Source organism: Scomber japonicus, chromosome 20 (assembly GCF_027409825.1).
Source record: "Scomber japonicus isolate fScoJap1 chromosome 20, fScoJap1.pri, whole genome shotgun sequence".
Lineage (NCBI taxonomy): Eukaryota > Metazoa > Chordata > Actinopteri > Scombriformes > Scombridae > Scomber > Scomber japonicus.
This window is the reverse complement of record NC_070597.1, coordinates 22,251,305-22,273,445: the sequence shown is the minus strand read 5'-3', so window position 1 is coordinate 22,273,445 and position 22,141 is coordinate 22,251,305. Positions and strand designations below refer to the sequence as shown.

Sequence of the window (22,141 nt, the reverse complement as noted above, 5' to 3'; positions counted from 1 at the left end):
AATAAGTTAGCCATGCAGAAAAATAGCATAACATGCCTTTAAAGTACCCCAAAAAAACACCCCAGACATATCTTAGAAATACATGTACACATAACATACAAGTGACACAAAAAGGATTCCTCACCTCCAATGGTGGATCCAGGCATGAAGGGGGGTCTGCTTTGATGTTTACAGAGTCTCTGGTTATATCAGCAGTGGGTGAGTCCATAGGACCATCCCTTTCCTGCTCCCTGTCCCCTCCTCCGGTGGACCTCCAGGGGGAACCCCCAGAACTTGACCTGTCCATACCCAGCGCCAGAGGGTTGAGCTGGGGCGACCTCGTTGCCATGTCTCCCCCGTCATTCTGCATCTCCAGCTCCAACTCTGCCTCCAGTTCCGCCTCCTCCTTAGCCTCCTTGTTGCTCTCCTCCAGGTGCTTCATCAGGACGGCGATGACAACGTTGACCAGGACGAACTGAGCGGTCAAGACGAAGGAGACGAAGTAGATGGGAGAGACGACAGTGTTGTAGCATGTGTTGGTGTCTTGGGCGCAGTCTCTTAACGTGTCCTGGAAGAAGCATATTAACATTATATTACTATAGCTTAAACCTGCTATATAAGCAATTGATCCAATGTTTTTGTGAAGGGGGTTGCTTATGACAAACTTACACTAAAACATCATCCAACTCTGTAAGTTTCACTTGGCTCTACAGTGTTTAGTTTTTATTTGAAAAGGAGGAAAAATCCCAGCACCTCCACTATCCTTAAATGTCAACTACTATTGGGCCTTTGGCGTATAGGGGAGGGGCAGCAATGGTATGAAGTCATCTGCAACAAAGTGTTCTGCAGTCCCCAAAGATGACACACATCTCCAGTAAATCTCCTGTATTCCTGCTTAATGCATTTTCAAGTATGTCAGGATTAATCTAAGGAGAGTGTGTCTGCATGTGTGCAACGACTCTAAGTGCAATGTTAGTTTCACCTTCATTATGCCGTTCCAGTTGTCTCCAGTGGAAACTCTGAAGAGGAGCAGAAATGCCATCCCGAAGTTTCTGAATGTGGCGTAGCGGCCCAGACCCTCACATGGGTGGAGCTCATCGCAAACTGAGAAGACGTGAAGGTGGAGGGAGGGGATAAAGAAGGATAGCAATAGCCAGAGAGCGTAAGACAGACATGAAGATAGAGATTGAGACAGCACAGGACTTTTCCAATGAAATCATAATAAGAGTAATACAATTTCATTACTCTGAAAGCTAGACGCACGATGACAAAGATCAATATGGTATTTCAAACAAAGGATTCTAGAGAGCAATTAACATCGGAGAGATTAAACCCACAGAAGGCAGGATTAAACACACTGTGCATGCCTGTGCATGGCCTAAGTGGTATCAACAAATGTGAATCTTGTGGTCTGGTTCTGCCTGACTGTCTGTTTATATACAGTGCACGTGTCCATGCCCTTACTTAAATCACCAAACAGCTCCACACCCAGCGCTGCAAAGATAAAGAAGAGAAGCATGAAGAGAAGACCCAGATTCCCCACCTGCAGAGAGACAACAGGAAGAGAGAGGGATTAACCAGAGGAGAGAAACCCCAGGAAAAATAAACCAATAACGAGGGACAATAAACAGCTCGTTCCAGTGAGAAAATAAATGGAGAATTGTGATGAAGCTGCTGGGAGATAATGTAAACTATGTGAGGATACAGTAATTAAATAAATTAAATTAATGAGCGATTGGCACAAAGTAGAAGAAGAAGCTAAATCTGAGTAAAATTGTGAGGAGCTCAGGAGTTTTGATACAGATGTGGGTTAGGTAATGAAAAGCTCTAGGGTTTGCTGTGGCTGCTACTGTCAATACTGATCAATATGTGGCAACTTGCACATGCCCCTACCACCCCCTATTATCAGATGTATTAATTATGAACACTTTAAAAACTCCAGGAGAAATTAACCTGGAACAACACTCACTCTTTCTGATTCTCTCTGAATGAAAGCAGCAGAGGTGGTATCAAAGAACTTCCACGAATATAGGACTGTGTTATTTTTTCCTCACGATCCAAACACTGCCGAAGTTGCTCTAATTTACCAACTCTGCCAAGCCTCAAATCCACCCACCATCGTTCAAAACAAAACCTCAAGCTACACTCTTTCAGTCACTGCAAGGGGCTGGTTATGCAAATAAGGGTCTCTGGAGTTGGCAAAAAGCTCATGGGAAATGTCAACGCCTTGAAACAGAAGAGTATGTACCCAAAAAAAGAAATGCTTTATGTGGGATGTGTTACGATGTGAAAGATCCATGATGGAAAACTACAGATGGGTTCAGGGGGTTCAGTGTTGACAGAGTACCTGAGGCAGGGCTTGCATAACGGTGTCCAACAACGCTCTCATCCCCACCGCCATCTTCAAGAGCTTCAATACTGTGGGGACACACATACACATACAAACAGAAAATGAAAAAGTGCCTCACCAATATTAAGATTATTCAGCCTTACATAACAGAACGGGGACTTGTGCCATCACGCCTTCTGTGAAATTGAAAAGACATTTTCCTCACTTACAGTTTAATCCTGCTTAGTAACTGTTGTCACACATCCTTGTCCACACTCCTTGTGTGTAACAACATTAAGCTTTCAGATAGGCCTGATTGAGGTCATATCCTGCTGATTGGGGTTGTGGTTTGATGAGGTCACCACAATGATGATGGGGTACCAATTGAGGTACACCAAAACTGATGGATAATGCATAATAATTAATGGAACACTAGAGATGTAGATAAAAAGGTGAGGTAACACACTGAAGAGGACAGCCCTGATTCGTCATTGGTGATTAGAATGAGGACAAATCCAGGACAGCAAACCAGAAGTTGCTGGAGTTGAGGACATTGGTTAGTCCTCAACCCTCAAAGCTTTTTTCTTGTAAAATTAAATATGTTAGCTTGGGTTATGTTAAACTGTAATGATGATGTAATTGTGTTCCATTCCAGGTAACTACAGTAGCTCGACACTGCAATACATGAGCAATGCTGTTTCTTTATGTTGATGTCTTTAACATGATTCATCAACTGATGAGGATACTACATTTTTGCCTCGAACAAGTTTGTTTTCAAACAGTTTTAATCTTAGGCATGATATCATGTACTCAGTGTTGGGCAGTAACTAGTTACATGTCACGGCGTTGTGTAATTTAATTACAAAATCAATGTAATTGTAACCTGTTACAGTTACTGAGAAAAATGTGTAATTAAATTACAATGACTTATAAAAATATTGATGATCTGAAGTCAGACCTTTAAGATTTTACTCAGGAGGGTTTTTTCCTCATTTTTTTATATTTAACATGTTACTGAATACATATATTGCTGTTTGTAATTCTTTGAAATCTATATATTTTTATATTTTCTAAAAAAAAAAAAAAACATGACATGGGCTTATTTGGAGCACAGTAAATGGTGTCACGGTGCCAATTAGACCCATGCCAGACTTTTTACTTTTTTCATAAAATATCTTCCAGTTAATGACAAAATGGACAGTCTCCAGCTAGAAATTAGAAAGCTGGGTTTATCTGCCTCTATCTGAAATCAAGGACCCATTGTGTCAAAACTTGCCAAGAATTTTGGTGGTAAATGGTAGAACAAAAAGCTTGACTTAGCTAAGTGGGGCATGGCTTTGTAAATGGTTGATTATGTACGAACAGTTAAGACAGCTATTGTTATGCAGCTTAAATAGAATCAAAGTTGTTATTTTGGGATTATGATAATTGAGAATGGATAAAAAGAGAGTTTTAAACAACAGAAATATCATAAGAGGATGGGACAGTGTTTATTTTAGCAAGCGGAGTTAAACTGTGATTAGAATCCGGAACTGTGTAAATGTAATCTAAATACAGTCTGGGGTGTATAGTCTCAGGGCCTCCTAAGTCACATTGCCAGAGCGGGCCAGACGCACACACACACACACACGCGCGTGTGTGTGTGTGTGTGTGCGTGCTTGGCCCGCTGTGTGACAGTAATCAATAACAACTTCCATGCTACTTCTTTTATTACACATTCAGTAATCAGACAAAACAGACAAGCTTCCCTCCTGCCTCTCTTATCTCCTCTTTTCTTCCCCCTCTTCCTTCTGTCTCTTATCTTTTATTACCTGGACAGTAATCAGCCTGAAGTACACATGCACACCTCTTCCCTTTTCCTCACTTCATTTTTTCTGGACACACTGCATGCTCTCTCTATCTCTTTCACACAACAGCATACCTTTCCCCCTGTTCATTTAGCTCCCCCTCATTCACTTCATCTCAACGTTTTTCACTCTAACATCAACTGCTTTTATTTCCTACTTCTTTCCATCTTCTTCTTATCTATTTTCAGGTCAGAAGTTATTCATCATTCCTGCTTGCTTCTTTTATTTCTCCTCCCCTCCCTCTCTCCTCTCATTTATTAAGTATTCCCTCCATACCTAGTCTCAGTTTCTTGCTGTTTAATTCACTTACTGTCATAATGTGTCTTGGCTCTCCCCCACCCTCGGCTATCTTTCCTCACCTCGTTCCTCTCTCCCTTCATTGTCTCTGTTTTTTTCTCTCTATCCTCCTCTCTGTGCCTTGTTTGTCAGCTTGTCAGCTGACTGTGTTTCTCTGTGCCATCTGGTCGGCTCGCACCCTGCCTGAGCCCTGCTGAGACCTGCCATGCAAAAATTACAAAAAGGGGAGTCCCAGGGAAGTGGCTGCTTTACAAGGCATCTTAAAAGTGCTGGACTGGAGAGCATACGTGTCTGTGAGAGCACGTGTCGTGGAGGGGCGGGCGGATAAATGGGCAGGGGGACGTGCTGGGAGTTCATACCTCGTGCAATCCTCAGCACTCTCATGATGCGGATAATGGTGGGGTTGATGGGCAGTGAAGCGTTGACCTCAATCTCCTCCAGAGTGATGCCCATGATGGACAGTAGCACGATGGCCAGATCCAGCTGGTTCCACCTACACACACACACACACACACACACACAGTTATCAGTCTCCTCACACTGACTTAGATCATTTCTTTTCACAAAACCTCAGATAAATGTGACCAGCTAAAAAGACTCATCCAAACAAATCATCCATTTCTCCTTTGTGAGTCATTTCCTTTAGCATTTTTTAATATTTATTTTAACTTTAAAAGGAGACTACCAAATTAACACGCCAAAATTAGTTAGGTTGGTGCTGTGCAGCCTGTGAAAAAGATGTATGACTTTTGTCAAGTCTGAGATACTTATGCCCTCTGGTGATGTCATGGTGATCATTTGAAACCAAAAATAAAGGTGTGAGTTTTAAAGATTTGGGTTTTAAACATATTGAGCTGTATTATGGAAAGTGTAGGATCCAGTGTTTCTGGAGCTTGAGCCGTAGAAGCTGAAGGCCTAAAGACTAAAGAATATTATGGCAATTTTGATTTGTGTTACAGGCTAGAAAACTTTTCCTTTAACAAAAGCTACTTGTGTATTCATTAAGACTTTATATACCACACACTATTTAAAACTGAGGACACATTCTTGTTTCATTTTTATGGAAATATTGCAGACCCTGCCATTTAAGGTCATCACTTGTACTTACACAGCTTTTTCCAGCTTTTGGTTTTAAGTGTGTATTTAATTATTGTCTATTACTGAAGTTGCTGTTTGGAGGAGCTAATCACCTCATGATTTTTTAAGGGTAAATTGCTAGTTTTCACTTGGACTTTCATTTTTGAGTGGGTAATTAATTTCTATGGACATTTGGATACTTTTTCCTCTGCAAACACTTCTCACTACTGTAACTGGCATGAACTTGCCCACAGCTGCAGTGCTTTGAGAGGAAACAAACTCCCAAACCCACATGGGTTAGTATTTGATGTTCGAAAGGTAGATTTTTGTGTAAAGTATCACTAAAATGGTTCAGAAATGAAATAAAACCAAAATTGTAGTCATTCACAGTTGATTAATTACATAAAACCTGACTTCAAATATAGAAGTATATTTTCTGGATGTGTTATGGGGCAGATAAAAAAGCAGCTATGGTATAATATATTTCACTTTAGTGTATAATAAAGATGTATGGAACAATCAGGAGTCAACAGGCTACTTTCTTTCCCTGATGCTGTAACTAGACTTGAGATCAAAGTGTTGACAGAAAATGTGGACTGAACAAAATGTTCACATTCAAAATCGATGTGTAAAAAGTCAGCAAAGATAATGGTGGGTGGTCGTTCTGTTCCATGTCCAGGTTTCTCTGTGTGTGCATATGTGGCTCCACTTCATAGCTTATCCCTAACATCCTCATTTACTCAAAGTGCATGACAACACAAGAAAACCAACTTAAAACTCAATGAGATCCTCAAATGATTCCTGGAGGTCATGGTTGAATGGTGTGTTTATTTGTTTGCTTGTACCTGTTTGTGATTCTGTATTGGGGTAATAATCACACTGGACTACCGCCAAATGCAAAAAGGGTAATGGTCTACTCTGGCAAAGAGGATGGACATCATGGAGCCCTTGGTGGTCAGCTCTGGTCCAAAAACATGATGCCTCCACTGAGAGGTGTGTGTATAATTGTGTGTATTCATGCTAATATGATGCATGGCAGTATATGTTTGTGGTGTTCCAATTGTGTTTGTGCATTATTGTGTGGTTTTCAGAGGGAAGCCAGGGATTTCAAAGCTATGAAATCATCTAAGGCAGCGTGCTTTATGGGTGTTTAACGAGACCGTTTGTATTCATACTGGCCTCACTGAGAACTATCCACTGGAGCACCTTAGAAAAAGCTCATTTAAGCTCTCCGAACACTGCCTCACATTTTCCACATGACTCAGAGGTTAAAGAACGGCACCTTTAACCACCAATTTATTAGAATATCACGTACACTAAAATGTCAAACCCCTAAAATTGGAGGTAAATGTTTATTCAGGATTCCTCTGTCATTCTGTGTCAAGTGTCAGAGACATTTGGGAAAGGTCATTACGTCACGTTGGGGCAGTTGTTTAAATACTGACTTGTCCTTGAAGAAGCGTCTAAAGCCAAAGGCCACCAGCTTGAAGACGGACTCCAGAACAAAGATGAGGGTGAAGATGTAGTTACAGATCCTTAATGCTTCATCCAACTCCTGTCAGAAAAAAGATTATAAAATGTTTAAGATTACTAAACTGAACCAGTATCCAATTTAACAAGCTAATAAACTTTGTATTTAGTATTTTGTTATGTCAGCAGAGCGAGCTGTGTGATTCATTGTCAGTCATGTAACAAAAACGAGCTGAAACTGCATTGAAAACAAATGAAATGATCTCACCCTACCACCCTTTTTTCACGTTCTAAAAGGAAAACATCAACTACACAATGTTGCAGCATTTACAGTCCTCACATAAAATACCAAAGGTCCATATTGTAAACTCTGCCCTCTTCCCCAGAATTAACATTTCCATTAATAGATCAGTCACATTGCCCCCCGCTCCTCCCTCCCTTGTTCTCTATGAAAAGGCCATTAGAATCAAAGTGTCCATTTTTGCCTGTGGGAGAATTCACAGTGCCCATCTGCATGTAAAAACTGACCTTTAGCAGAGAGATGTGGGGAGAACTGGTGGCCAGCAGGGATTTGACTAAATCCTCACAGGTGGTCATCCACTGACTTACAGCTAATTCCAGTTTGTGCTCTCACTCTTTTTTATTCAATATCTTATTTATTCTATCAAACAACCATTCCCTTCCCTCTTTTCTACCTAAAGACCCACTTTTCATTTCAAGATATTTCAGTCTACCAAACAACCTTCCACTCTAACTCAAAACCTTCTGTGATCCTTCAACCATCTACAGACATTGTATTCGTCCTTCTATTTCTAACAATGTTTTATCGTAACAAACTTATATTTTACCAAAAGACTTTTTATTTTAACCAAACATCTACTGTTCTACTTTTCCCAAAGACCATCTATTTTACCAAAAGACTTTATATTCTACCCAAACACCTTCTTGTCAACCAAAAAACCTTCTATCCCACTTCTACTCTATTCAAAGACCTTCTATTTTAGCCAAAGACTTATATTCTACCCAGAAACCATGTAATCCAATTTATAAAGACCTTCTATTCTACAGTACCTAGCACACTTCTTATTCTACCAGAAGACCTTCTATTTCGCCTATTTAAGAGCTTCCATTTTCCCTAAAAGTCCCTCTAATCTACCCAAAGACATTCTATTCCTTCTACCCGACAGCACTCTATCTTACCCAAATACTATTTTTCCCAGGATCCCTATTTCACTCCACTATCCTCCTCTTTTTTTATTGAACTGACTTTACACTCCTGCAAAAGTTATACAACCTGATGCCCTGTAGGTCCCGTCATCATTTTCTTGTTAACCCTCCTACCTCCAGATCTGTAAACCTGAACAATCACCCCAGTCATATCTTTAAATGTTGCCTCCTATTTTCCAATCTTTGTGAAAAGGAGGAACAGACAAAAAAAAAAAACTTAATTCAGTGTCAGTATGCTGCCAGTCTTAAATTGATTACTGTCTCTTACAAGTCTCAGCCTCCAAAGTCTGTTTGTTTCACCAGCTGTCGTGGCCCTTTTTAACACCTAATTTCTGTCTAACGTAATCTTTTCACGTCCCACAATTTAGGTATCGTGTTTTCCTAGTGAGACTTGGCTCAAATCAGGGGATTGCTGCCCCCTGGTGGAGCTTTACTCGCGTAACTATACCTTTCTGAATGCCTTGAGGTCTATAGGCCATAGTCGGGGGCATTGCAGTGGTAAATGAAAACACCTCAACTGTGTCCCATTTTTTGCTGGATCTTTTCATAGTTTTGAATTGATAAACTTTAGAATTGTGAGTGTGAGATCCTTTAAGCTTGGCTGTTGCTACACCCTTGAGCTTGTTTTTACGATTTGCCTGACTTGGACCTCTCTGCATATGTCTGACTCAGTTTATGATCACAAATGTGGAATTTTTGACATGGTTCTACAGTTGATGTTGACTTCTCTCTTCTTCTGTTGAAAACTATATAGTCCTGCATCTGCATCTTTAATAAGCACACTGCAGCTAGGTTTTCAGCTCTTCTCTGATGTCCAAGATAATTCATGAGTTTTCCAGTATTAATGACCCTGTTAACTGGTTTAATATATCATGGTCCTTAGCTCGTGATACCATTGATCAGAATAGCCCCAGTTGTCAATCTCTCCCCTTGGACAGATAATTCCATTTGACACCATAGAAGAGATTATAGAAAAGATAAATGTAGAGGAACAGCATTAAACTTCCATGCTCACTACCTTCATGAAGGAGTTATTAACCATGCTCAATCAATTCATCAAAGATGTAGGAGTGTCATGTTTCTTTGGCTGATGAGCAATAACAAGCACATCCCTATTAAACAACTTCTGAATTCTGCTCAGTCTGGATTTCCTGCCACCTGCCCAGATGAACGTGATACGTTTCTTTGTTAATATTATCATTGGTCTTGGATCAAATTCCAACCTTAAAGTTTGCTCTTATCACTATAATTAAGTTACCTGCCCTGTTCTGCTGTCTGAATTCAACCCTATTTTCATGCAAAATCACTTCAGTATGGTTTCTCATATGAGTCCATCACCCTGCCCTGCTGATATAACTATAACTAAATTTATTAAAGAGATCTTGGCAGTCATTGCCCACAGTCTTCTATTGTCAATCAATTTCTCCCCTTTTGCTGCATACCTGACTATTTAAAGACAGCCAGTGTGTTACCTCTTTCAAATACCACTATTTTACAGTAGGTGACTTCAGACCTATTTCTATCACAATTTGTTCCTAATGAATTCATATCATTGTTCTCTGTTTCTGTTTTACTTAGTGCTTTTTAAAAAAACCAATGCATTGAGGTCCCAAGGCACCCAATTCTGCCTGTGCATTTCTCATAGATGTAACTATTTATTCTGACTATTTATAGGGGGGGGGGGGGAGTAGGACCCTAGATTGTTGTAGAGATTGTTTTAATAAGGATGTCAGTGACTATACTGGCCACCTCTAAGACTCTTGATATCCGTTTTGACCAACATTTGAACTTCAAACCTGTGATAGTTTGGATCCCTTCATGGTCAGGTGCCCCACAACGGTGAAGCACTTTCTGCCAGGGTTCCACAGGCTGAGGCCCCCTATATGACACTCCTCAATGGGACTGCCAAATGGTGCTGGACAGCCTTGTGGGTCTGCCTTTAGAGCCTCTGGGTCAGGCAGACCTGGAGGTTCTGTCAATTAAGACGGTGCTCCTCTTATCACTGGCATTGGCCAAGAAGGTGGTGGACCTGTGTGCCGTGTCTCTTCAAATTAATGTCAATGCTTCAGTGACATTAATATTAAAAGGCTGATATGGACATTGGTATTTCGTCACATCATAAAACTGTTGCCCCCTACTGGTACTGTACCTTCACCTAAGCGTGTACTCACAGATAGGTGAGGCAAAACATGACATTGACACGATGGATCAGCAGGTGCATTCCACACTTTGGCATGATACCATGTTGGTCTCTGATATGGGATTATTATTATGGATCAATGCCGAAAGTAGAAAATGAAAAGAATCATCTGCAATCATCAAAGACACCAGCACTGCCCCACCTTCTTATCCCCATACTGACCTTGCGCTGCTGGTAGTGCTCCATGGACATGGTGATGACATTGAGTCCTATGACGATGGTAATGAACAGGTCCAGGTAGTGGCTGGTGCACATCTTGTGGATGAGCAGGCGCGTGGGGGAGTAATCTGAGTAGTAGGGCTTACTCTGAGCTTCTGTTGGAAGTGGGAAGAGGTAGGGGGTTGGGTGCAGGGAACGGGGGAAAAGACGAGGAGGGGGGAGGTGGCATTCAAAAGTGAGATAGAGGGTAATATAATGGGACACTGCACAGTAGACCTGTTGTGAGGAGTGGAGCCACCAACGCTGATGATAGAAAAGTGGTTAGTGAAACACAACAACTTCCTCTGCACATAATAAAGACTCTCAAATTGGTTGACTCACATTAAGCATTAAAGATATGTGGAGTGAGATGTGAAGAGATTAAAAAAGAGGAAGGCAGATCAGATAATGGACAGAGAGAAAGAGTCTCCAGCCAAGCCCTCCTGTGGCTTGCAGTCTTGTCTAATTAAATCAAATTTCATCTCCTCTGATCAACAATTATTTACATGAACTCTCCCCTGCCTGAGCCTGATGGGAGATAAACAGCACTGCTCAGTGTTTGTATGTGTGTGAGAGACTCCATGGAGGAGGCAGCTGTCATTACGTTTAGGCCTGGAGATTCAGCCATCTCTCCCTGTCTCTCCGATCGCCATGTGACTCAACCTCTCCTGATCTCTTTCACTTCCCTCCTCTCAGGAAAAGAAGACAGGAGAAAAGTTTTCCTTACTCATCCGTCATTTTGTCCCTCACCTCTTCCCTCCATCCAGAGAGGATGGATGGATGGGCTGGGAGTTAGGATGAGGAAGAGAGAGGAAGCTCAACCTATGTATCATTGTATTACTCTATCAGTGAAGGAGAGGCTCTAGGTCATGTGGAACGAGAACTAGCACGTACACACTAGAAACTCCTTTGGGTGTTGTGAGCTCTCCCTCTCTGCCCAATTAGCCCAGGTGAGCTGCTGCAGCTGAAACTGTAGTGGGCTGGGCCGATTCCCAGGAGTGTTTAAGTGTGTGTGCGATGTGCCTGGTGGTTTCCCTATCGCATTCTAGAAACTCCACTCATAGATCAGGGAATAAGACATAAGAGCTGAATAAGCAATCCGTTAACAGAATAAATATACCTATCCATCCATGATGTTAAATATATATCTGGGATTCCAATGTAGCTCTTGATGTAAACCCGATCAGGCACACAGTCAGGCAGTGGTATGGTATGGTTCACTTTCAACAGCTATAGCATCGATTTTCCACCCAGTAGTCAATGATGATATTTTAGTTATTCATTGGTGGCAGACACAGTTAATCACCAGTAATAGCTGGCAGAACCTGTTAATACTATTTTCATGAAAAACACTGCAATGCAATCCCTGTATGGCAAAAGGAGACACAAATCTGTCACTTTGACCATACGACCTTTCTTAAATTTAAACGTAGTAAGAAGTACTGTCAATTCTTGAAATACAAAGGCAACTATTTCAACAATATTAATGTAAATTTACACAGTATCAATTCCTGTGATACACACCAATCTGCTGCTCCGAGGTTCTTATTTTCATATATAAATGGTTAATCAGCTAAACAACATTGCAAGACTCCCTGCAATTGTTTCAAATTAAAAATCAAGCCAATGCACTTCAGCGCACTGGTTTGATTACAACAATCCATCAATGGCACTTCACTAAAACTGGATTCTTCCAGTTAGTCAGCATAGTGTTGCTTAGTGAGTTGTTTTTTCACATGTGTTCCTTTGTTTCTTGAGTTTCTAGTTGGTTGGTGGGGGTTGTGACAACACACTCCATCAAATGATGAAATCTATCAGGAAATGAAGGAATGACACCACCTGAGTTGCCAGAAGGTTTTTAATGTAAAACCTGTCCAGTAAGTGTTAATTAAGTGTTAGTCTTGACTTGATCAATAGTAAAAAAAAAAAAAACAAGAATACTGAAGTGAGAATACTGTTGGAAAGAGAAACTCAAAACAGCAGAGTGGTGAGTATAACATGACTTGAACTGATGGATATGTATTTTACATTATGTAAATGTACATTATGATTTTTTTCATTTTAAAGATGGAAAACAATATTTGAGTTTGTATTGGCAGCATCAACAAGTTAAGCCCCAAGTTAAACACCTTTAAAGAGGGGAAGGCCTGTTCTAATAAAATACCTGGTTCAAATAAAGTCCTGGTTCTCTCTGCTGTTAAAGTAAGTAATGGGCTGTGATACAGCATTGCAAGTTGAAGAGTTGTTGAAGTTTGGCAGAGGTCTGCACTCTGCTGTGTGCCTTCAAGTTAATTATTTTATATTCGTGTTCAGGGTCATCTTTGCTGAGAGCCAATTTTAAACCTGCTGGTAATTATTGATATTGACAACAGGGTGGATGAACCTGAATATTGGTGGTGCCGGCTAAACCGCAGGGCAGTCTGACTGCTTCTGAACTCCTATGGAAATGTGCGTGCCAGGAAGTGAAAATAACATGGCTTCTGGTGTGCCTAGTCTGGCTTTTCAAATAAATACACTAAAATGGGATGACATATTCAGTTACCTGCTTGGATTGTCTGCACCTCAGTATCCTGAATTCTGTCTGCCGTATGCAGCAACACTTCCTCATCTTGTCAGCTGCTTTTTATAAATGCTTTATAAAAGCTTTACTTTCCGACATTTCACCATGTGGCCCAGCGAGTAGACAGTGATGAAGCAGCATTACAGCATCTTGGGTAAGTCTTTGAATCAGGGCAGTTAGCTGTAGCTCTTGTGGGATACAATAGCCTTGGTTCATTCACTGGGAGTGACTATTTACGAGATCCTCTATCATCTTTGGATGAGCAAACATTCTTTTTTTACTCTGTTCTATTTACTGTCTGCAGGTGCAGGAAAACACACTCAAACATACATTCCTTAGTGTCCCCCCTCTATCCTTCCTCATTCATCTAAAATACTGCAAAAATGCAGGTTTAAAACAGTAAACACTAGTCTCATTGTTCTCATAGTATGTTATATCATATTCATTTATATACAGAGCCAATAACATACAGATTAATAGGAGACTGACTCGCTTTCTCCTTAAAAAAGTAATTTGAGGAAGTTTGTAAGTGTTGCCCTTCATTTTATGGATGAGGCAGAGAGGGCAAGACTGAATAAGAGACATGGGGATAAGACTGCTGCTTTGAGTCGAAATAATAACCTTTTTTTTCTTTTTTTTGTGTGTGTGTGTGTGGGGGGGGGGGTGTTGAGCTTGAGTGAGGTGGCGATGGACCGTAAAGGTACTGGGTGTAGGAATGAACAAGAATGAGTCATTTGTCTGCCTCCATTCTCCCTTTTTCCACCCATTTTCTCTCTCTCATCCTTCACTGATCTGGCAGGTGTAGCCTCCTCTCCCAGCCTTGACCGATCATTTTGAAAGGGGTACGAGGATGGGTGCAGAGGGGTCATGACCTACAAACCTCTCCATGCAGGTCATGGTACCTTCTCTCTGCATCTCCATCCTCGTGCATGCATTTGACAAGATAATCCTCAACCCTGATTCTTTGTACAGTTACCAGACCGTCCAGGATAACCTCATGGGGATTTAGATCTCATTATGTTTCTTATATCTAGAGTTTATAATGAAGGTAACATTTTTTGTTGTTTATGAACAAAATGGAATAAATTGAGTCTTGTTATTCTTAGCGACCCAACAAAAACAAGCAAGGCTGTTAATGTTGGGTTGCGCAAAAACAAATCTTTATTGTGATGCTTTTATGTTTACGGAATGACTTCACTGACTCTAAGGAGATCTAAAACCCCTACTGACAATCTGCCTGGAGTCCCACAAACGTTAAGAAAGAAACACATTGTTAGAAAAAGCAGATGTAATATATTCCCTGTCCAAAAACAACCCCAAGAGCCTTTCCTCCTCTTTTCACCTTCTGGCGCACTCACCTTCCATTCAAAGGCACCCACCATCACTTCACCTGTCCAGATAAAGGTGCTGCGGGCTGAGGATTTGGCCTGGGAGTTGCTTTTGGACGCGGCCACGCTCAAAAACATAATCCATACATTTCCGAGGCGGTCTTTGTTGGGAAATACAGACACGAGTGCGGTTCCTTGGTTGTGGGACCGATGATCAAGAACACCACAGTACAGCACTATGGGTTTTACTGTGACTGTGTGTGGGTGAGCGCAGGTTGGGTTGGACTGGATATGTAGAGTATGAGTCTGGGACACGGTGGACTTAAGGGTGTCCAGAATGTGGTGATCATGTGAGGGTGTCTAGACTAGGTCGTGACGTGGAAAGGATGTTCTGCCGGCTACTCCGATGAAAAGGAGGCCTGACCATGAAGTTCGAAATAACACGAGACACTGCTATGACTTTGATTCATTGGTGCGATGACTGCTGCTTTCCTGGGTCTTCTCTGAATGTGTTTGAAGGCTCTATGGGTGAGGTAGTTGTATCAGGGATTCACGGATGGTGGTGGGGTAAAATGGATGAGATGTAAGGACTGAGATAGACTTAAAGTTTGGAGCCTTGATGATTAAACAGAATGGCTGTGAAAGAAAGATCAGGGCACGGGCCGTAAAAGCAGCTACAGTGCACCTTAAAGGTGAAAGATCCGAATGGAAATGAGTAGAATGTTGAAATGAAACATCAATATATGTTAACACATCTGAGGTAATAGTTTGGAAGGATGCGGCAGCTGCTTTTATGCCCCTGTCCTTCATGGTGAATGGCTCAGTAGTAAACCTTGAGACTCAGTGTCTGCCAGGAAAAATGTGTCAGCCTTCAATGTCAAGGACTGGATGTCCAATTTTCAAATCCAGCACACACCGAGTCTAAAAAAAACAAACAATCGTCAACACAAACAGTTACTGTAAAACAATCCCCCAAAAAAAACAAAAAAAGAGAGATTTAACTGGAATTCCCGAATGCTCTGCTGCTTTGCTTACATATCAAAGATAGAGTAAGAGACACAGATAAAGGAAGAAAAAAGGGACAAAAATTATGAGAAAGAACAGAAATGAATCAAACTGGGGAATAACAGAGAGGAGCAGCAGAGCAAATTGAGGAGTCCAGAAGAAAAGAGGCAAAGAAATAAGAAAACATGACATCTTTCATAATGACTGGGCATGATAACGCACACACATACGCACACACGCACAGTCAACACACACGTATACACACACACACACACACACACACACAAACAAAGATTATACTGGTTCACATGGTAGACTGACACACCTCTTTCTGAGTCATACTTGAGCAGGATGGACCAATTGAAATGGGGGATTGAATGGTGAAGGCAAGCGATTTGACGGCGTGAGTGGAAGACGGAGTAACAGCGATAAGACTGATGACAAGGTACAGACCGATGGGAAAGCTTTTGTCACAGTATAATGACACAGAGTTTTACCCTTTCTCCCTTTGTTGAATTCATGTTTAAATCCAGAGCCACAACATTTATTCTAACACAGTCCTTATCGACTACACACAAGAGAGAAAAAGTCATTGACAGAAAGTTGCTTTTACGGTCTAGAAGAACTTGATCTCTGAACCCATTCACCACACAGCTAGAAACAACGCACAAATTAGTGAAGAGGCTAAAGCAATTCTTGTCATCAAAGGTAATATTTCTAGACTGTCACGATAGTTGGGTATAAATCTTAAGATTAGTGAATCTCCCCATATATCATGTTAATGGACACATAGAACCAGAATAAGCAGCTACGTGCGAGTTGAGTATATAACAGTGGATAAATGGACTGCACTTAAACAGCGCTTTTCTAGCCTTTATCCATCAACCAATAGTGGATTTTTAAAGGCTGATATAGCACCAATGGTTTGGAATCAAGAAAAGACCTATAGCCGAAAATATATACCAGATATATTTTTCTGTGTCAAAATTTGCCAGTCACATTACCTACAATGCAACATGACTCAATTGACTTGACTTGATTGACCCAGATTTGGGATTTGGGTGTATGTTATGGCTTATGTATGTAATGTGTAATGTAGTCTCAAGCAGAGGTCTGGTAACCTCACTTCTTTCTGACTCCACACCCCCTGATTTTCTTCATTTTCAAACATGCAATCTTCACCGACTCAAGTGACATCATTTGAGGCAATTTATCAGATTTGACATAGCTCCCCCTGGAGGCTCAAAAGGGAAATACTACATACAGTAGTACTACCCAACTGCTGAAGTATTTGTCAACCTGATCCCTATTTTCCTATCTTTCTTTGTGAATATTTGGCTTATTTTGACAGCAAATTCAACTCTCACGAGACAAATCAAATCAATTAGAATCGCTAAACACGCCAGATAGATTTGATGTGCTAATTTTCGATCAGCGATTGGCCCACACTGGAACAGACCGGGTCCAACTTTGTCTGATCAGTTGTGACGTCTGAATCCTTTTTCTTTAATCAGCCCAACGATGGTAATGTGTGTCATGTCCTGCCTGATTTCAAACACAAGAGCTCATCGGCTCATCTGCTACTTTGGCATTTGTTTAGTACTCATCCTCACATTAGTACACGCAAGCAGATGGTTCAGACACAGTTTTTGGTTTTGGACTGTACATAGAGGAGTCCCCTGCTTAGAAAAAAATAAAGAACAATTCAAAGTCTACTTCATTTCTGTTTCAAGACAGCATTCAGTGCGGTACTGGGCAGCACTCCAGTGTAAGACTGAAACTCTGCTCTGTGCTGCTTTCTTCTTGACATCTCTGTAGATAAAATATTCATAGTGAAAGTTTCCAACATGAAACATTCATAGCGAGTGTTGTTGGGGCAGTTTCTCCTCCCACTAACTGCTTACAGCTTTTCAGTCAAAATAACTAATTACTGTACGTTCCTTCCCAGCAGTTAAAGCAATTATTAATGTTACAACCTTACCTTCTGTGGAAATTAACTTTATTACTCATAATATTACTTTTGATTTTCGTTCTTGGGCATACCAACAACCGATCCGTCTCTGTATTGTCACCTTTCGGAGCATACCCCTCATTAGTCCTTCATGCCACCAGATTTATGAATGACCTAATACATTTAACGTTTCCAGGAGGCAAATGAGGTTCATTAGCTCATTAACTGGATGAAGTAACATTAATACATCATGTGGTTTGACTATGACTCCAATATTCCGCTTGAAGATACAGATGTCAGTTTGTGGGTGGTAAGTAGGGTACCGAACATCAGGAAACAGTTGACGGACATGGCACACCCCCAAGCAGTTGCAGCAACATGGCTTCCAGGAGCTGCTAACCCCTAAAAGTAATGAAAAATTCAGCGCATTTAACACTTCACTTAACACTGCTACCTACACCTTGTGGCATCAAAGTTTTACACCCCTGAGCTGCATCTCTGAGGCTTCTTGCCAAGTTGTGTCATCGTCTCTGACTCTTTACCTCTCTGTTACCCTCCCTTCTTCTACTTCTCCCACTTACTCTCTCTCCCTCTCTTATTCACCCTCTCCCTGAAGGACTGGCGTTATTAATTACATCTCTACAACAGAGGAATAGAAGAAAGAAAAAGGGGCGATGTGAAACTTCCGTTAGATTCATCTCTGTTAGCTCTGACCCAGATACAGCTCGGGATTGGCACTGGCTGGCTTGTGTGTCTCTTTGTGTGTATGTGTGTGTGTGAGCTAATAGATGAAGAACAGCTATTCATGGAATGTCATGCTGCTTTGCATATACCCACACTTATGTTTTTGGATGCCTGTATGTATGTGTGTGTGTGTGTGTGTGTGTGTGTGTTTGGCACTAGGGTAAACGATGTGTGAGGAGATGATCCTATTATCCTCCTCTTGCTGTTGACTGCTGGCCGTGTACTGACAACAAAGATTAACACCACAACATAGGAAACGACTTTGTTTACCCACCTCAAGGTGATGAGGATTTATGAATCTACATGGAGAATACAACTGTCACATTGTCCAAATCAGCTGTTGACACCATTATCTGCACAGCTGTAAGCCCACTTTTGCAAACACACAAAAAACATAAAGAAACAAAAGTTTAAAGTCCTAATATAGTTTTTTACTTTCTTTAAAACTAACTGACCTTAGATATAGGGAATTGCATTTTATGAGAGCTTAGCATATGATTTGCATATCTTGTGGTGGACTTTAAAGGGTTCAAAAGGTTTGAAATCTCAATGTAAATCTGATCTGCATTTGGGGTTATTAAAGTTTCAAAAAGCTATTTTTTCCATCGTGAAGTCTTCAAGAACTAAATGTAGGATTGGAGATTTATAATTAGATGTAATTTGAGCAGATGTTTCCATGCAGTGACTCAAAAAGTCTGTAACTCAGTTAATTCTGCACTTAATTTATCACCTATTACACATTGGTCAATGTACATATCCATGACTTGCATTAAGAGAGAAAATGCACTAGCAAAGATGTACCCATTAGATGAGTTTATACACAAAGTAGGATTCCATCCTGCATGCTTCTTCTAAATATAAGGTACAATATGCTTGTTAGTGCAATTTTTAAAAAGCAAGTAGCAGATAATGCTGTTTGAACTGAAGTCAAGCAGATATAAATGGCACCATGTTGAGTCTTAAAGGGAAATTTGGATATTTTTCAACCTGGACCCTATTTTCCCATTATTTTGTATCTAAGTGACTAATGGGGTATCGAGCGAGAGACATGCAGAAATGGGCTGCGAAATGGGATGCAATGTTATCCGACAGGGCAATAGCACTCCGTCAATGTACATCCACTAAAAGTGCTCCACTTTAACAATGCTAGTGGCCCTAGTATTCTCTTAACTTGACAACTGGAGGCAGCCAAAATAATATAAATGGAGAAGTATTTTATTTCTAAAAATTAGGGTTGAAGGTCAATTAGAGGGATGCATTGACAATCATAGAGCTGTTGTTTTTTTTAAAGATTTTGTTGGCATAGACGCCTTTATTTATTAGTAGATAGACAGGAAACATAGGAGAGAGAGGGGGGTGTGACATGCAGCAAAGGACCTCCGATCAGGATTCGAACCGGGGTCGGCTGCGTATATGGTATGCGCTCTAACCACTCGACCACCTGCGTGCCCATAGAGCTGTTGTTTAATGGCAGGCAGTTCAATCTTGGAGTTGCTTTTTTTAATAAATAGATTTTGTTCCAGATGCTCTGCAGTTCCATCTCTTACCAGAAGTAAGAGGGAAGGTAACTACACTTGCTACTCATTATCTATTGTATGGGCGTAACACCTAATGAAAGATAATCTGTTTCTTTTTTGCTGATGCGGGTATCATGATACACAGTCCTACTAATGGTTTCACATTATTGCACTGATCAATACATAGTAGCGATAACATATGGACCTGCAGGACAACGTATATTGTATGTACTTTTACATTAATATGAACTGCAGATGCACAATATTAGATTTTTTGCCCATATTTTCCAACCCATTTTGGCCAATTGCTGATGCCGATACATGCACATATTTTATTTACCTGGCTGAGGAGACTATTAAGTATGCAATCATAGATGTATCCTGAGTATGATCAAGAAAGACAATATATAAATGGAGAACTTAGGAAGACTGGAGTTCAGGAGCTCAGCTTTAAAACTTTAATGAACCTGCCAGATGGGTCAAGCAGTGGAGTTTTGTTTGAGTTTATTAGACAGACAGGATTAATGGGTGGGATTTTAATATGTGGTCCACACACCAGAGCAGAAGGTGGCAGTAACGCAATTAATAAGCTGGTTGCTAACCGCTGTTATAAACCAAAAAGAAGACGTTTTTTTCAAACAGAATGGTTCATCCTGTCAGCTGAGGTGTTTCCTATCTAGGCAGCCCAACACAGCAGCTCCTCCACGGACTGTTTCACCCTGACAGTCCCAGTGAATCCTCTGCAGGCTCCACTTCACTTAGCAGTCTGACAGTCTGCCCACTTTAACCTGAACAACAAAACCAGGGCTTGGTGCTCCAGTTGAATCCACACGGAGAGTCGGGGCTAACTGGGAGACTTGCAGAACCAGCCAGAGCATTGAGCTCTGGTTTGTTATTCAGGGAATAAGTGGTGGGAATAAGTGGTGAGTCTGTCGGGCAGCTGAGTGAAGTAGAGCTTGAGGAGGAAGCACCAGGACTGTCAGGGCGAAACAACCCATGGAGTGAAGCACAGTTGGACAGCAGACAAGAAGGTGTTGAATCGGCCTGTCATATCAGCAGAAATGTTGATTTTGAGCCAATGCCGATATTGACTGGTACCAATGATGTGGTGTTATTATTGTGCATCCCTGAAATGACGGTCTCTTACATTGTTGCCATACAAGTTTCACCACCAAGTAAATCTCTCAGTATATATAGTATAGAGTTTTTACATCTGGTGTTGGGTTTGACATTCCTGTGCCAGCTGAGTAGATAACTTATCTCTCAGAATAACTTAATCGCGCGGCACTTCTCGACTTTCCAAACGTTATCGGATTGAATGGATCAAATTCCGATAGTGAAACAAGCAGTTTCGTGGGGGTTGTGTGACACTCATGACAATTAGCAACAGAGTAGGCTACAGGAGAGCCTACGAAATAAGCAAGTGTTGACAGTGTTTTTGTAATTACTCTCACTGCCAGACGGGGGAGACATGAGTTCAAAAGTTCACTGCAGGTTTAAGGGTCGCGGTCCTGAAAATCATAACTCGACATCTGTCAAAAACGAATGAAAAACAGCGTGACAGACATACAGCAAGGTAGAAGGTTGACTAGTATTTTGTCTTGAGTTGTACTTATATTTCTTGGTAAGATGACTTTTTGGGGTGAGATGTGATGAGAGACTGTTATGATAGAGTCAATTCATGTGGGGGCTGACCCAGCCAGAGCTGCTTGGGCTACAGTGTTGATCTGTTCAGCCTGTTTGGGAAGTCGAGGGCCATCTGTTACCATGGCAGAGACACAAATCTCTCAGACTGACTTAACAAGAGGAATACTAGCATGGCACACACACACATACGCAAATACACACATACAGTATGTATACACACACGCACACTACGAACACAAACAAATACCCAAAAAGAGATATATATCTGCTCTCAAATGTTTACTTAAATCACTCTTCTTTCACCTTTTCTGTATTCATGCTCACTTGTAGTCACACACACTTCAGCTATCCTTATAGTATGCCCTATGACTCAAATTCAGCAATACATAGTAAGAAAAAACCTAAACCCTCTGTTAAAGACAGCCAACAACAACTTTTGCTTTCCCCCAAGAGTCTTCCATATATTTCAAACACTTTTCTTCAAAGAGTTATATAGAGGTGTTTACTGCCACTGCACACAGCACCCAACAGCCTATAGACTAGTTCAGAAACACTCACAGCATCATTACCCTGATACAGGCTGCTGTCTGCCAAATATCCAACATATTGTTTCCCTGATCGCTCACTGAGTGTGGAATATGGAGGAAATAATACGAAACTCTATTTACAAGTTGCACCATACATCATGCGCAGTGTACTGTAGCTTCTCCTGATGCGTCTGTCACAACCGGCTTACACCGACTGCAGAATGCATGACTCAACGCA

General features: G+C 41.1%; 1 protein-coding gene across 1 annotated transcript in view; it reads right to left on the bottom strand.

Annotated features, from left to right (window-relative positions):
* cacna1g (calcium channel, voltage-dependent, T type, alpha 1G subunit) overlaps positions 1-22,141 on the bottom strand; it is a 259,465-nt gene that overhangs the window by 11,483 nt on the left and 225,841 nt on the right. Inside the window, exons 28-34 of the mRNA XM_053341901.1 lie at positions 10,589-10,740; positions 6,975-7,084; positions 4,812-4,945; positions 2,327-2,397; positions 1,444-1,522; positions 962-1,083; positions 125-547 (exon numbers count right to left, since the gene is read on the bottom strand). Coding sequence (XP_053197876.1) covers positions 125-547; positions 962-1,083; positions 1,444-1,522; positions 2,327-2,397; positions 4,812-4,945; positions 6,975-7,084; positions 10,589-10,740 — 1,091 coding nt within the window. The remainder of the gene's footprint in view (positions 1-124; positions 548-961; positions 1,084-1,443; positions 1,523-2,326; positions 2,398-4,811; positions 4,946-6,974; positions 7,085-10,588; positions 10,741-22,141) is intronic.